Source organism: Charadrius vociferus, unplaced genomic scaffold (genome assembly GCF_000708025.1).
Source record: "Charadrius vociferus isolate BGI_N301 unplaced genomic scaffold, ASM70802v2 scaffold478, whole genome shotgun sequence".
Taxonomy (NCBI): domain Eukaryota; kingdom Metazoa; phylum Chordata; class Aves; order Charadriiformes; family Charadriidae; genus Charadrius; species Charadrius vociferus.
This window is the reverse complement of record NW_009650063.1, coordinates 178885-195672: the sequence shown is the minus strand read 5'-3', so window position 1 is coordinate 195672 and position 16788 is coordinate 178885. Positions and strand designations below refer to the sequence as shown.

The following is a 16788-nucleotide window of genomic DNA, read 5'->3' as shown; positions in this document are numbered from 1 at the left end:
TTAAAGGCAAAGGAATGCTTGTGTGGAGATTACCTATGCTGCTACTGGAGAAGGAGCTGATTTTATTAAGTAGCACTTAATGTGACAAAAATTTCAGAGAATTTTGCAGAGTTCAAGACTTTAAGATCAGCTCCATAACATAATTTGCATGACTAGAGAAACCTGCCACGCAGGAGGTAGTAGCAATGCTACTTTAGGAAAAACTGCTTTTTGAAGAAATTAATGTTTCTCCTAGTGGTTACTGGATGATAAGAGAAAGCTTGTCCTTCTTGGACTGGGAAAACTGTCAGCTCATTATCCTGTGTGTAGCATAAACATGTCTCTCCCCATGGAAACACTTGTGTGTGCGTGTATGTTTTCTCCCTTCTTCTGGTTTATTTTTGTCAGTGAAATTTGTATCTGGAAAAAGATCTGAATTGAAGTGTCAAGAAAAGAACAATGATTTCTTGGTAAAGAAGAAAAGGCTCATGCTTGTATGGTTGTGCTTTGTACTTTATTCCTGGTCTGAGCTTTTGCCTTCCGCTAGATGATCTTTAACGCAGATTTTTTTTTTTTCTTTTCCTGTCCATAATTTTAAAATTATTATCCTACTTTTGACTTATTGAGAATGCCTTCCATTGTAAATAATAAAAGTCTGGGGATGCTACTACTGTCTACAAATTACTTTTATGGAAGACAGAAGTAAGGTAGGAGGCAAAGCTGCCCTTCCCGTCTGGGGCTTCTTCTGGACTTTCTCCCACTTTTTATTCTAAGCAGTTCTTTTTAGTCCATGTCTCTATCCTCATCTGTAAAATAGTGCTCTTTAGGGCTCTTCAGGTTTAGCAGAGCAAAGCGCTTATATAGAACTGTACTCCCAAGAGTGTGAATGCCATTGGGAGTGTGTCCCTGGAGTTTCCTGGAGTTTTGGGCTTGCTGCAGGTTTTTGGAGGCATGTGGGCAACAGAAGACCAGAAGGACCTGGAGTATGGTCCATGGTGTCTTATTCTATACCACTGAAGTTGTCAGATCTTTCCATCAACTGCTTTATGTGTGTTTGTGCACGTTTGTGTGTATGAGAGAAGGATACCTTTAGTAATAGGTATTTACAATTGTTTTGTATTAGTCTACTGACCCAAAACCTCTCTCTGGGCAGCTTAGAAGGAAGGAAAAAAAAAAAGAGTTTATTTTGCCTAAGGCCTGAAAGAATACATGGATATTTCTAAGTACAGAGCAGTCCAGGGTTTCTCTAAAGCATGTGTCAGACTTTTAGATCAATACCTTGATCTATGTTGTGGTCTCCCAAGAGATGAGACTTCATACACAAACAAATGACGAGATCACATGTAAGGCCACAGCCGTTTGCAGCCCAAGTGCCAAACCTGAGTATATTCCTCTAAGAAAGAGGCATCGGAATTTCTTTTAATGTACAATCGTCATCTTATGTTCCATATTCAGTATCTATTTTTCTTTCACCTTGTGGCTTGGGTTTAGCATTTTAACAGCAGTTGCTATGGAAGAATTAGCCATGTTTATTGGGTCATGACAAACGGCAACAGCTGAAAGACGAATACGGTATTCTGTTTTAAGTATAAGGTGGGCCCTGAGCCAGAGATCAGCAGCTTCAGAATGTAGCTAGCCACAAAGCTGGATCCTAGCGGTCCTGACGCACAGGGTAGTTACTCAGGCGTAACGCTTAAATTTAGCTTATACTTCAAGTATTTGCCTCGTTACAATTTTGATTTCTTTCTGCTTTTTAAAAGGACGCTGTTAGTCTCTCCATGCCCATGAATTAGTTTAAGAGCAAAAGAAAATACTAAATGGAAGTAAATAATTATGCATTGGATTTTTTGCTTGCCTTTGTTCAGTGAAAGTTAGGAGTAAGTGCACAGGTTTGAGAAAGCATTTGCAAAAACCAGCAGTATTGTGAGAAAGGATACAACCACAGCGAGGACAAAACCAGCAGAAACTTAACTAAAACAAACTTCTCAGTTTTTTATCGACATGGATCGGAAATGGTTAATGTGAAAACGGTCAGATACGTATGTACACAACAGTCTTAAAACTGGTATTCTTACATCCACTACTGCTATACTCCAGCATGTGGGGAGTTAATATGATTCATAGCATAGCTGGGAACTTCTGCTCTTGAAGTTTCCTAGTACTGTAGAAATCCAGGCCAGAATTTGAGTGTAATCCCTCCATGGCTTTTCAAAGGATAATCCTTTCTCTACAATGTGAAGACAGGTAAATCATGGCATATACAGCTAGTGCTTTGAAATGTGAGTAAACCTCTCCCAACAAAAATCTTTCTGGAAATGAAAGTCTGGAAACTGTCTTGCTAACAATTCTTAACACCCCCTCCTGCCCAGGAAAAAACAAACAAAAACCAAACCAACACAAAAAACCCTCAAAACAAAAAACCATTCAGAAATGCAAAAAAAAGGCACCCTGAAGGCTGAGTTTTTCTCTTGCCTGTCCATTGCATTTTAGCAATTTCTGGTTTGCACTTTTCCAGAGATTAAAGGTAACTTGCCAAAGTCACCTCTAGGTGAGGGAATGTCAGGATGTTTAAAGTCAAGACCTTCTAACCATACACCAGTTGTGCTGTGGGAGCTGTTAGCCAGCATACATTTTATGTCCTGATGCAGGAGACCTCTTCCATCTTTGGAAGTTCTGGATTTCCACTAATGATGACCAAGATGCTGCAGGTAATGCTTTTGGTAGACGTCTGGATAACGTTAAGCCTAGACCCAAAGCGCAAGAGCCTGAATAGGATATTGCAGTATTTTTCAGTTGTGGAATGTTTTGTACTTCCATGTCTAGCTGTCTTTCCTTCAATAGTCTGCTTGCCTCTGGGGCTGACAGGAAGAATGGTAGAAGAGGAGGGAAAAGAAGGACAGCTTGCCCTTCGGAGTGTGCAGTACCATAGAATCATAGAATGGTTTAGGTTGGAAAGGACCTTGAAGATCATAGAGTTCCAACCCCCTGCCACGGGCAGGGACACCTCCCACTAGACCAGGTTGCCCAAGGCCATGTCCAACCTGGCCTTGAACACCTCCAGGGATGGGGCCTCAACAACCTCTCTGGGTAACCTGTTCCAGTGCCTTACAACCCTCAAAGTAAAAAACTTCTTCCTAATGTTTAATCTAGACCTGCCCTCTTCCAGTTTAAACCCATTCCCCCTCATCCTGTCACTACATGCCCTAGTAAAAAGTCCTTCCGCAGCTCTCCTGTAGGCCCCCTTTAGGTACTAGAAGGCCACAATAAGATCTCCCCGGAGCCTTCTCTTCTCCAGGCTGAACAGTTTTGGGGGTGGGGTGGGGTGGGTGGAGTTTGGAAGACTGACTTAACATGTATTTCTGAAACATTTGCTGTTTCTGTATCTGAGGTACAGGATGGACCTGTGACTGTATGTCTGTAAGTGACGCAATTTATTTTAATTTAGTGATTCTTCCCCCTACCCTCCTCGTATTAAAGCAACGGTTAAGACCTCGAAGGACCAAGGACCTCTTAGCACGAGTGCTGGACAAATAAGCTGCAGAAGGCTGATTCCTCTCTCGAAGCCTGAACTGTTTATGACCATGCAATGAAACAGATAAACAAAAGAAGAGTGTGTTGCAGAAAATGAAGAGGGTTTGGAGAGTAAGCAGTAGTTTTGGGACGCTACTGTTTATCAGTGATGTGTGCTACTGAAAAGTCAGTTTTCTGTAACAGCTTGAAAGCCAGCAGTTCTGTAATAATGATATCTGGTCATTGTAGCTTTTATCTGATGCTGATGTAGGTTCGGACCAGTTTGTTTCTCTGACCACTCTTGTTTTGAGTTCCTTTTGTGTTAAATTGCCAAAATTCTGCATCCCTCTGTAGGGGTGTCCTTCAGGACATAGGTATGGATTGGTGGCTAGCAGAGGGGTGTTTTGTGTGTGTGTCCTAGACCTTTCCCTGTGGTTTTGATGGCATATGGCTTTCATCCTTTCTGCGTCAGATTGTGTGTAGTGCTGCTTTGTGCCTTGTACCTCGGAGTTGGCTGCAGGAGCAGATGAAGTGAATCTATAAATAGTTTCTAGAGCTTTTCTGTGGCATGTAAGTATTGCCCTCTACTACCTCGGGCATTCTGGACACATTCATTTGCTCTCTTTTATGGTTTAAGGAGGGAGGGGTTGGTTCTCACCTGTTCACATATTTCCAGTTACTTGTGAAGAAACCCCCTATCTATAACAGATGAATCTATGGTCGTGTAAGAACAGCCTTTAGCGGGTCTTAAGCCAGCCAGTATTTGTACATGTTTCACGTTACAGTTTGGAGCATTAACCCGGGGAAGCATGAGTTGGGTCACGGCATGCTCGGGGTTTATCTAGCAAATCACAGCGACAGAAGCAGTGCGATGACCCACTCGGAACGACATGTTCAGTCTCTTTGGCGCTCCCCATCTGCAGTGCTGGTTTCAGTTGTATGCTTAACTCCGTGGCGAGGGAAAAAAAAAAAAACAAACAAAAAACCTTGATGTAAACAACTGAAGGTTTGGATATGATTTTAATATGACAGTCCATTTCCTTGGTTCTTAAGTGGCTCTTGCAGAAAGTCTTGAAAGAAAATGCTTCCATTTTATTTTTATGTAAGACAGCCAAAAGGCCTTAAAAGGACCAGATCCTTTAAGATATTTAAATAGCAAACTACTGTTTGAATCAGTTTGAGCTATAGCTAGGCACTCAAAGTGGACCCGTGTGAATACAGGACCCTCTCTTGCAAAGGGAAACAGTGGCTTGTGACAGAGAAGTGCGTCTCCTCCCTCTTGGAGGGCACTGTTACGAGTCACTGTGTATAACTCTCCGGTAATTCTTCACTGGTAGAAATAAATAATTACATTATTCTTGGGGTGTGTGGTTTTTTTTTTTTTTTAAATGTGGTTTACTGATTTATCTGATGGATGGAAAATGTAGGAGGATTACTTTGCTGTGCATGTATGTGGGTGATGAAATAATGGCTTCCAAGTTTGTTATTTGTGTTGGCAGCAAGAAACATAAATTGTTGAGATGTGAGTATCTGTACTGAGGATAAACCTAGCAACGCATTGCTCGTTGTCAGTCAACACTTCTCCCTCCATCCCCCAGTCTCACTTGTGATGTAATGCCATTCTGCTGAAGCGGAACCCTCTCTGCACCCGATCTGTAATTAGATGTGACATCACTATACAAAGGCTGCCCAAAAAATTGCTATGGGATAGTTATTATAGGCATTAGAGCTATTTTAGCAAGAATGCTTTCTACTTTCCGGTAATATAAAATAGTCTGTTAACACAGAACGTTGCTCCTTCTCTATGATTCTTGAAGAAATAGAAATTAAATACTAGAAGGTGTAATTCTGCAATGCTTCATATATGGGATTCACATTGATGCAAATGAAACAGGAGCTGGGAGTTCTGGGTGCAGGTGCACAGAGTAACCAACCATCAGGATTACACTAAAAATCGTACCTGCAGCATTATTCAAGCTCTTCCCTGGTTTCATCACCCCATATTAACCTAGAAACTTCTGTTATTCTTTTTATGTTTCAGAGGTGACACCAAATACATGAATGAGAGCCTATATATCACCAGTATCACTTTCTTTGGCCTAGATAGTATCTGACTCAGGGTGGTGTAAGCAGGAATTCATTCATTCTTTTCTTTCCCTTTCAGTGGATTTCTGTCATATTCTGCATAGATATATGTAAAAATAATTTTAATTTTCAAAAGGGTGTGGCTTCACTATATTGATGGGAATAATAGATTCTATTTGGCAGTTTTTAGCTAGGAATTAGGAACTTGGCACTATCTGGCCATCGGGGGGAGGATAAAAGTAAATAGGCATTTTTTGCATCCAGACAAATAAATAGCAAGTTGTGGCTTGATTGCCTGTAGAGTTGCAGAAGAAAGTCTTATTAAATTCATCTTCCCTGCTCGCTGTGTATTGATGGGGTACCAGTTTCTACATGCTGGTCTGGCAAGCTCCTGCTGTGTAAAATGGGTGGATTCAGGTCTCGGTCTGATTGTTACTTGCTGGATGTAACAAGGGGTTCTGCTGTATAAATGTATTTAAAAATTGAATTGTTGGCCCTTTCAATGTGCTTTTTGCAACCTTGGAGCCACGTGTGATTTGACTGTAAGTTAATTTGCCAGTTAGGTACTAGAGAAGATGGAACTATTTGCTGTGCTGCGTAGTGGGAGCAGTTAAAGAAGTGGTTTCTGGTCTCTGCCTGCACTCATACTGTTCAATATAATAAACCCAAAACATTCGGTTGCTTCAGTGCTTCTCTCTTGCGCAATTTTCTTTTTAAGTGAACGTAGACGCTGTATTCCCAGCGCTGTGGGGTCTGTTGACTTCAATGGAGTTTGCCGTTAAGTGGAGCAAAGGCAGGGTCTCGCCACGTAACTAGAAATGCTGTAAGGGAATATACTTAGCAATGACCTAAGATCCTTCTAGAGTTACTGACTTCATGTTTCCAGCTTCCCATTGGCTCCTGCACCGCTTTTTCAAACGCATGGGAAGCACCTCGTGTTCCTATCCGGGTCTGGGCAACAGCGTTTAAAAGGCAACTAGTAAATACCAGGCATCGCAGGATGACAACGTGCTTTGCTTTGGGGCGGGTGACAGAATGTCAAACCCGCTGGGGTGACCCTTCGCTCGCTTTGGGATATAGATCATCGCCCTGAGCCGCTCGTGCGGCGGCCTCCACCTTGTTGGTGTCTTGGGGGGTTTCTTGTTTTAAGAGGCAGAGGCACAGTTTGCTGCAAGGGAGGCACTGGGGTCTGCTGGTTTTTTAGGGACACTCTGGTTACGTTACTGATTTATGTGTAATGTAACACAACTCTGCAACAAACTTGATTTCATGTGGACTGAGGGAGACTTTTCTCAGTCTGCTAACACAGCTGCCATATCATAGCTCTAAAAGAAAACCTGAATAGAAATCAAGATTTATGCTACGCATCTGGACATGATAAAAGGAATTTAGTTTGATACATTATTTTCTAGAAAAAAATCCATGAATATTGGAGGCTTTTAATTGATTTGTTCTGGTCTCTTCCTAGATATTAAACTGGCCGGCCTCTAATTCCCCAGGCCTCTCTTTCTCGGGCCTTTAGGACAAAGCACCGCGTAGTCCGGTGGGCTCTCCTTTATGAACGTACAGGGGAGTATACAAGAATTATATAAGGAAGCTCAAAAACCCCTTCAGACTGTTCCTTAAGTAGTGTAGGTGGAATTTCAGAAACTTAGCTGATTTGAATATATTTGGTTTACCTGGATATACCTTTAATATTTCTCCACGTTTGGACTAAAACATTAACATTTATAGTTTTTCCTGAAGTGTCAATGACTTGCTATTCTTATTACTATGACCCAACTATTCCCTTTTTCTCATCCCCTTTGCAATTAGCAAAGAGGGTTCTATTTCACATTTGTTTTTTGTTGTGTGGTTTTTTTTTTTTTTTTTAATATTAGTGAGACTACACCAACCAGTTAATGTTATTAGGATAGCTCTTACAGAAAAAGACTGTTAAAGCACAGTACTGCCTCCTTCTCCCAGGTGTATGGCACAGAGTGCTTCAGTGATGTCCCAGATCCCACACTACGTCACACACTACGACAAACCACACACTTTGATTGTAATATGGTTATAATAATAGTGGACAATGGGTAACGGTTTTAAACGGAAAGTGGAGATTTAGATTAGATATTAGGAAGAAATTCTTGACTGTGAGGGTGGTGAGCCCCTGGCCCAGGTTGCCCAGAGAAGCTGTGGCTGCCCCATCCCTGGAGGTGTTCAAGGCCAGGCTGGATGGGGCTTGGAGCAACCTGGGCTGGTGGGAGGTGTCCCTGCCCATGGCAGGGGGGGGGGACTAGGTGATCTTCAAGGGCTTTTCCAACCCAAACCATTCTATGGTTGTAGGGCTGTAAGAAGAGATACATGCGATGGGTTTAACCTAACTTGGCATTGCAAAGGGCACATTTACCTCAGGAGTAACAGTGCTGACTAAATTAGGTCTTGTCCAAATGGAAAGCACTCCCAGCACTGACAATATTTATACTGACAAAGGAGTTTATCTGCTGGTTTTAACAGCAGACCATGGTCCAAAAATGTGAAGTTTGTCTCCAGAAAGGTTAAACTACATATTTGTGTATTTTTTTTTTAAGATGTGTCGGTGGTTTTGCATTTTCCAAACATTAAAGATGTTACAATGGGATAATTCAGTTTTGCAGACAGAGTCCCAAGTGTAAGATACTCCTCAAAAATCTATATTTTCCTTAAATCTTGTTTCTATGCTGTCACTTTACAGAGGAGCACTTGTTTTGCTTTTGTTGAAGGATTAGGGCGTGGGAACTTTTGCCAGCTATAAAGGGTTTACCATTGTGCATTTTACCTTTGTGTGTCTGGAGCGAAGGGTGGCTCTGGCAACAGGAAAATCATCTCAGATTAGCACAGTCCATGCAGAAAGTCCATAACGTTGCTTTTGCAATAAAGTGTTTTAGGGCTGACACTCAAGAAGACCAACTGAGAGCTGTGGGGGCAGTGCTAGTTGCTCATATGGATGTAACTGGTGGATGTTTGGTGGTGGAAAAAAAATCTCTGTACAAGGCAAAACTATTTGCCTATAGGCTTGAAGAGTTAAGTGCTGTGAAACACTTAAGTTACATTCATTTTTAGAAATGAGGGGGGAAACAGTTGTGTACTCCAAGCAAAATTTATTAGAAGTCTATTCAAGAAAAAAACCACAGAGACCTTTTGCTTGTAGGAATTCAAAGTCAGTTACCTGAAAGCCAGGTATGAAAAACCTGTATTTCTTCTAAAATCGGATACAGAGTAGAAACAGTACTTTTAAAATATCACAGGCAACAGATATTTAAGTATTCAATCATAAATGGCATCAAAGATAGGTATTAATCTCACAGCAAAGCTGCATGCAGATCTAGTGTAAAACTGAAAGCCTTTGAATATAAAGCTTTTGCCATGAAATCTGCAATAATAAAGGTATGCTGCACAAAGATGTTTCTTTACCTGTGTCTTAATGACATTTCTCAGTAATAAAGACATATGTACATTTAGATTTGGCTGGTAAACCATATTTTAATTAATAAAATTTTGCATAAAATGTTATCTTACAGAATTGCACTATCCAGATGTGCTTACGGTAAATAGAGCAAGAACAGAAAAACGCATTGAAATGTTCTGTATGTTAAGAGGGCAAAGATCAAATAAGGAACTTGATTTTTTTTAAAATCAACAACCAAATGGCTCTGTACAAAAAAGCAAACATATGTACAAAATGCTACAGAGACTACATACATTTTGATAATTTCAATCGTTTACCCATTAGAAATGCAGTAGAAGCTTTTGCCATCTATAAGGTGCTGCAGAAACCAAATCTCAATTTTTTGCTTTTATAAAGCCATAGTCGTTATCATCCTGTGCCTTAATTTCATTTGCTATTTATGCTTACCTTTGCTTATGGAAAATGTGTGTTTTCAAATACTTCAGGAAAAAAAAAACAAACAAAAACAACCCACTCTAAAATGTACCAGTTTTTTTAATACTTGTGACTCTTTTTTTTTTTCTGTACTAAATTCCTAAAAAGAACGTGTAACTCAGGTTTCGTTAACATATATATGTGTATATATAGAGTGAAGTAAATCAGTACATGATACTTGTGAATATTTTTTTTCAGGTGGCTATGTTAGGAGAAAAAAAAAACCCAAACAACCCACGACCCTTTGCACTAACACTTTACTTCCTGCTTCTTAACGTTCCTGATACGAAAAACACTAAACTCTCAAATTTCTTGTTGCTTACTACTGCAACTCTCTGATTACAACCATTTGAGGTCAGACATCAGTAGCAGGTTATTATTGTCTATGCTTATATCATTGTCTGGCTCTTCGTTAAATCCTCTTTCCCGAGATTTTACGCCTCTTGCACTTCTTGTATTTTAACAGAAAACTCTACAGCTTTATTAGGGAAAAAAGAAAAAAGGTTTAGCCAATACCATTGCACAGGTTCAGAACACTTGCAGTTCTTCCATTTTTTTTTTTTTTCCACTACGCTTGCTTGAGATTTTACAATCACTGTGCATATGTTACAACATACAAGTGCAGGCAAAAAATCTACATTTATAATTTGTCATACATTGTAAACCAGTACAATAGGCAAACCTGTGATACGGCAAAGTGAAAGCAACAAATGCTGCCAAGCTAGTAAGAATGTGGAAACTCAAACAATTTTTTTTTTTTTAAATAGTAAACAGCAACTTTCCCCCTGTCTTACATGCATGCTGAAAAAAATCCCATCAGACTTCACGATAGTACCACAAATGTCCAAACCAAAACCAGTTTCTCCCCCTTCCTGCCCACCCCATGGCAATTCATCCGTGTACCTGTCACCAGGCTTCTCCTGTGTTGGGCTTTTTCCTATATCCTTCATATTTGCCTATGGAAAGACTTTAAAGCAGGGAATATTTAACTGTTGAAACGACTCCTCTTGGTTCAGAAAAGCTTAGTTATTCACACCGTGGTCGCTGCTGTACTACTGCTGGGACGGTTGGGCGGATGGGATGGGATGAGGATGGACTAGATGGCCTCTATTTGAGACTGCAAGCAAGAAAACGGAAGGCCAGCGGAGCGTGTTTTCTAGCAGCTTTATGCAGATGTGTTGCAGAGATGCAGCATAAATAAGTAGAAAAAAAAATAAAAATTCACAGCCTCTTGACATAGTTTCCAGGGAAAGTACCAAAGAATTTGGTTCTTCTTGAGGTTCCTGAAATTAGAAGCAATAGATGAAAGATGGGAATAACAACAGGCAATCACTATGTAAGCACGGCCTTTACATTTTCATGTTTAGTATTGCACAAACAGAAATATCTACAGTTCATTGTAACTTCAAAAAGTTATTTTGAATTTCACTTGTGAGTTGTGAGTTTTAGCAAATTATAACTGCAAATTATAACTCATATTTTGACTTGATATGTAGAAACAATATAATGGTAACAACATCAAGTCTATTTAAATAATTTGAATTTTTGCAAAGCTGTGGACTAGTTAAATGATTAAGTTAGCCACTGTGTGCATGAGGGTTTATGGAATGATTAAGCCACCGTATCTAGTTATGAAATCTCTGTTTGTTCAGTAGTACTTGGTTCTCACAAGTAGTCAGTTCTGCAAACGTAGTCATGCGAGTAAGTTTTACGTTACCTGCTCTTTATGAAGAGAGCAGTAACACACAGTTCATTTTGTGTCATGTAAGAATGACAACAGTGCTGTACAACAGCCTGGAGGCACGTGTCAATTTGTGTCCATCAATTCCAAAAGACACAAGTGAAAAATGACCCACTAATTTCAGTGGATTTTGGTTGGGATTTCTCCTGATAAAGCCAGGTTTGGGGTTTTTATGCCAAATACCAAAAATCTCTTTGTTTATAAGACACCAAGCAAAGAGGGCAGCAAAGCTCGGGGGCGGGGGGAAAAGGCAACCAAATGAAAACATACCCACAAACCATCCATCATCACATTTTTCCATCACATCAATGACATCTCCCTCTCTGAGCTCCAATTCATCTTCGTTCCTAGGAGTATAGTTATATAGAGCCTGAAACCTTAAATAGGACAAATGATGCATTTTAAAAAGAAGTAAGAGTTCTTTGCACCTTTGCTGAAGTAAAGGAGCTGGTTTAAACGTTAACTAATAAATAACACTTCTTGCAAGTATAGGGGAAAAGGGTGTATTTTGCCTGGTGGACTTCAAAGCTAGGTACTTATAGCAGATAAATCAAACTTTATCGGAAAGGTGACTCATCGGCCACTAAAGACTGGGGACTCAAGGCAAGCCCCACGGCTCCTCAACCAGTTGCTTTGAACGCAGAATTCTAGTATTATTTCTTTTAGCACTATTTTATAGTTGAGTCACCAAAACAGAGGACTTCTAGAGGGCAGTCTGTAGACTAGTAGCCCATTAACCCCTTCCATGACCAGTACCTAAACCTGTGCCTCTGCCTTTAAGCTCCGGAGAGCTGTACCCAGCCTACGCCGCCTCTGCCCCAGCACAGCAAAGTGCCACGGGGCACAAGCATAAGCTTTGGCACTTACAGGAGCTCTGCAGGTAAAAGAGGTGCCTGCCTCTGCGGGGAAGGTGGAGAGCAATTGCTATTTGGAAACATACTGGCATAACCCCTTCCCTGGTTAAAACTGCCCCTGATTTATTTATATATATTCATATATTTATTTATTAGAGAGAGATATATATGTAAAATATATATATAAATATTTCTGAGAGTGAGGGAGAGGCTTGAATCAAATCAGAGGACATAAGGATGGCAACTCGAGCAGTATTCAGACACTGACTTGTACCTCCCCCCCCAGCCGTGGGCTGCAGATTGAAAGATGTGAGGTGGATAAATGGAAAGAGGTATTATGAGACTACTAAATTGATTATCTTTTTGTTCCTTCTCAGCTTTTAATTGAGTTTCTCGGAATTGAAAGAACGGCGCTAAACTCTGAATAGGGGGCACTGAAGGTGCTCGGGCTGAAGATTGCTGCAAAAGCCCACGGTCCTGCAGAGTCAGAATCTGCCTTTTATTCTCACCATCTGAGCCCCAGCTATGACTGACTGTGTGTAAAGGAGTGGGCACAGCTGCAGAAGTTGCACAAAGGAAATAGTTTTAATTTCAAAATATTGAAACAAAACATAATCACGTCCATTTTTCCCTCTTAACAACAGCTCACTGACTTTAAAACCTTAATGCCGTTACACTTCCCCCAGTAAAACCAAAATAACTCCCCCTTTGATGTCTTGGTACTGAATATTTCCATTAGCTCTGTATCATTCAGGCAAAGTCTCCATGGCTTCAATGAGATGTTTATTATTTCACTAAAAAATTCTTGCTCTTGAAGTCCCATTTGAAAATGCTATTTACAGACTGGGACTATGCTTAGTGTAATGATAGTCGTCTTGAGTAAACTTACACTTATTTTCCACACTGCTGATTTGGAGAAAAGAAAGACACTGTTTCAAGACAAAAATGATTTTAACTTAATTTCTCCTTACTGGCAGTTATCCCTCCAAATCTGAAAAGTCTAATTTCATATTTTAATCACACTAACCAAATGGAACGGGACTGGTTATTTAAGCAATTATCTCTGGTAATTTGTGTAGCAGGAGTAAGAACAATCTGTGCAAAAAATTAAATGGCAATAACATTATCTGTCATGCTTATCATTATTCCAGGAAAGCAGAGCTATGATGATATTCCAAAACTGATTAAATGCAGCTTCCAAAGGTAGAGCAGATGCAGATGTAATGTGTTGTGAATGGGATTCAAGCCAATAACTTACGCAAATACGGCAACAAGAACTTCCCAATTAGCACACTTTGTACTTTAGAAATCTAATCTTAATCATTTCTAGACAGCCCATTTTAATAACTCCTTTGTAGTCATTCCATCCTCTCTTTGCGAACCTAAGAATTTCTTAAATATATAAATGTATATAAAAATACTCTACTACCATTTAAAACACTAACAGAATACATATTCAAGACAGAGAATGGTTGGTTGGCAATTTAAATATGTTTCTATCTTTAATTTTAGAAATAAGTAACTTTAGTCATGAACTACTTAAACTATATTGAACAAAATTGATTAGACAATTATTGCTTACAAAACAGAGTTAGATGCTCAACAATACTCACAGGAGCTTGTGGTTTTAGTGAGATTGAAACCAAAATGTCTCATTTTCATTATATGTTATCTGTGGTATAGTTATTTGGTAATTTTTTCACCCCTCTTCTCTTTTGCCATTTCTTAAAGTGACTAACAGGTAAATCTTTAAATATTTTTGAGATGCTAAGCCTTAGTTACATTTAGGAGCATTCATCTAGTGGGGCATACTCCACAGTGCTCTGATGCTGGAGGAAGAATGGCTATTGCTTCCAGTGGTCACTGAAGCAGGACCCGAGTGCAAGACTGGGACACCACCCCCTAACCCCCCCCACCCCCTGCCAAATAATAATTAAAAAAAAAAAAAACAACCAAAAATACCCCAAAACAAGCCTGCACTGAACTTGCATTTTAACAGTCAGCACTGAAATAGCCTTCCACGTTTTATCCCAAGGGCATACATTGTTTGTAAATATAAGACTTGAGATCTAGGTTATTCTCCAGTTTTCAGAAAGGCTTTCTTGTCTCTAATTTTTAGATTGCACATGTAAATTACACCAAAAAGTGTGAGCCTGTGTTCCTGTGATCACAGTTATCAAGTTGTTTTTTTTTTCTCTCTATTCACATTCAGAACTGTTTCTGAATAATTTGTCAAGTTGGTAAAGCAGATGAGTTGAATCAATATTAAATCTTAATTGGCATTCTGCTGAGCTGTAAACATGGAGAGAATAAAAAAAGTTATTATAAAATTATTATCCCTTTTCAGTATAAATGATGGAGAACTGTAAGTTGGCACGTCTGTCTGAGTTTGATGTAAATTAGACAACTACGGCTTTGCCCTCTGGGACCTTCTTGGATATCTTCCTACATCATGCGGTTATCTGTAAATTTCTGAAATCTCTTCATAATTGTACTTGGCAGGCTAACAAATCATTTGAGAATGGGCTGGCTATTGCTTAAATGTTAGGGTTTGGTTTAGTAGACAAGAAGTATACTTACGGTTCCCCCCCACTGTGTATGTTTTCATGAGCAAGCACAGGGCGCTGTGGCTGAAATGAAATGATTTGAAATGTAATAAAGATTTGTAGTCTGAGGACCAAATAGCTGGACAGGGGCATGATACAGAGTTGCTTAGGGGTTCATATTCTACCTGGTGTAAAACACCCCCGCCCCACCCCCAAAACACACTAAATTCTTAAGAGAAGCAAAAGAATCTTGGCAGGTTTAAAGATCTGTTTTTTGGAGGACATAGTAAAAACTAAAACAAAGCTGTGAACTTTATCAACAGTCCATTCTATTTATAGTGGAGTAGAAAATTGGAATAGAACCCTGCTGCCTCTTCACTGTCAAACAGAAATAGCATTAGAAAAATCAGATGCAACTGATGAACACTATACATTCCTTGGGTGAAGTAGATTTTTAGATAAGCAGAAATAAAATCTCCTATACGTAATGGCAGAATTTAGAATATTCACAGACAAACAACATACCCATTTACATTACGCACACACAGAGTACTAACTTGGCAGGCGTAACATGCTATGCTTTAATTAATTCTGTTTCATCTCAAGGGGGAGCACAAAGCCATGCAGGCTGTTGGGAGGCATCGAGCACAAAGAATTTTTGAAAGAATGCATATAATTGTGTGAAAATAACAATTAACACTTCTACTTCAGAGGAAAAAGTAGTTTGTATTTCCAGTGCAAAGCTTTATGAAAGGAACTATTTTCCTTCTTAATGGAGCATTACCCACCACTACTATACAATAAACCTGGACGCGATGGAAATGAGAAATATTAACCTCCTACAGAAACCACATCCTGCTCAGAAAGACATTGACTTCTGCCCATTAGAATCTGGCTGGGGCCAGAAAGAGCACAGGAGCAGCTGCTTGGGAGAGCTCTTGATGTGAGCAGCGATCGCATTCTCTGTTGACTGAGGATGTCCTGCGGTCGCGCTGTACAGACTGACAGGCTCATACAGGTCTGGGAACCGTATCTGTTTTGGGAGCGTGAGTATCAAACACAGCTCACAGCACTTTTCTTTCATGAATTGAGTGAACTGTAACCTGATCTTGAAGCCATGGGACTTGTCTTATTGCTCCATGGCTCTCCCTTTCCCAGGTTTGGCTATTTCAGTTCATCTTGCTTCAGTTTACTCTTGAAGATGACGCAGTGTTCCATGAGAGAAGGTCGTGGTAAACAACCCACAGCCTGATGATATCAATTGCATGTTAAAAGGCAAGATGCTTTTTTTCCTTTTTCCCCTGCCAACATCTCCAGATGAAATTGAACTAGTTAAATTTCTTTTCACCATGGTTGTATGTATACATGTAGAAAGCATTGTGAACATTCTCCACTTCATTTTTACAGTCAGAGTAGGATTTTAAAAAGATGCCTAAAGATGCAGGCAGGCAGATTACACAACTTTTATTTGTATTAATGACAGCTACGCAGGAAAGAGCTTTTCAAAGTAAAGGAAAAAAATATTCGTTTATACTCTTTGACTCTCTTCTCTTCCCTCGCTTAGCTCTCCTCTGCCAGTGTACAAGACAGATAATTTTTACTGAAGAATCCAACAATAAGGATTGCAAATTAGACAGTTCAGTTCTTAGTAAACCCCCTTGAGCAGTTGGCTTGCCAAGCAAGAAGAGACTATTCCACTGGGCAGATTGCTCAGTATTTGGATTGGAATCTGACCTTATTCTCTGCTAATCTTTCATCAGGTCCGTAAGTGAGCTGAATGCCAAAGATAGTCAGAGATGCAACAGAACTCAACCGAGGTTACAGATTTTTCTTGGAAACAATAAATGTCAATGTCCTAAACAATACTACAAATGATTTAATGCTTTGAACATATACCAAGCCAGGGAGAAATTAGATAGCTCAGTGTTACCTATTTTTTTTGTGCTTCAATGCTTTAAAATGTTTTATTGCTAGTTAACTACTGTAGAAGCACGATGATGAAAAAAATCGAGGTAAGTGAAGATTTTCAACTCTATGTTATTGCTACAGAGATAGCAGATTCACCTTCGATGGAATTAGAATCTGGAAGAACTGGTGTGAAGTAATCTGTGCTGTGTCTGAACAGAGGGGCCTTGGAGCTCGCTCTCTATCCGAATGCATTCCTCAATA

At 39.7% G+C, this 16788-nt stretch overlaps 1 protein-coding gene across 5 annotated transcripts in view; it reads right to left on the bottom strand.

Annotated features, from left to right (window-relative positions):
- Positions 1-10410: 10410 nt before the first annotated feature.
- Positions 10411-16788, bottom strand: part of SORBS2 (sorbin and SH3 domain containing 2) — an 85653-nt gene continuing 79275 nt past the window's right edge. For all 5 annotated transcript variants that reach the window (XM_009891756.1, XM_009891758.1, XM_009891759.1 and 2 more), the window contains 3 exons: positions 14654-14703; positions 11490-11596; positions 10411-10761 (listed from right to left, as the gene is read on the bottom strand). In XM_009891756.1, the coding sequence (XP_009890058.1) occupies positions 10700-10761; positions 11490-11596; positions 14654-14703 (219 nt within the window). In that variant the 3' untranslated portion in view covers positions 10411-10699. The remainder of the gene's footprint in view (positions 10762-11489; positions 11597-14653; positions 14704-16788) is intronic.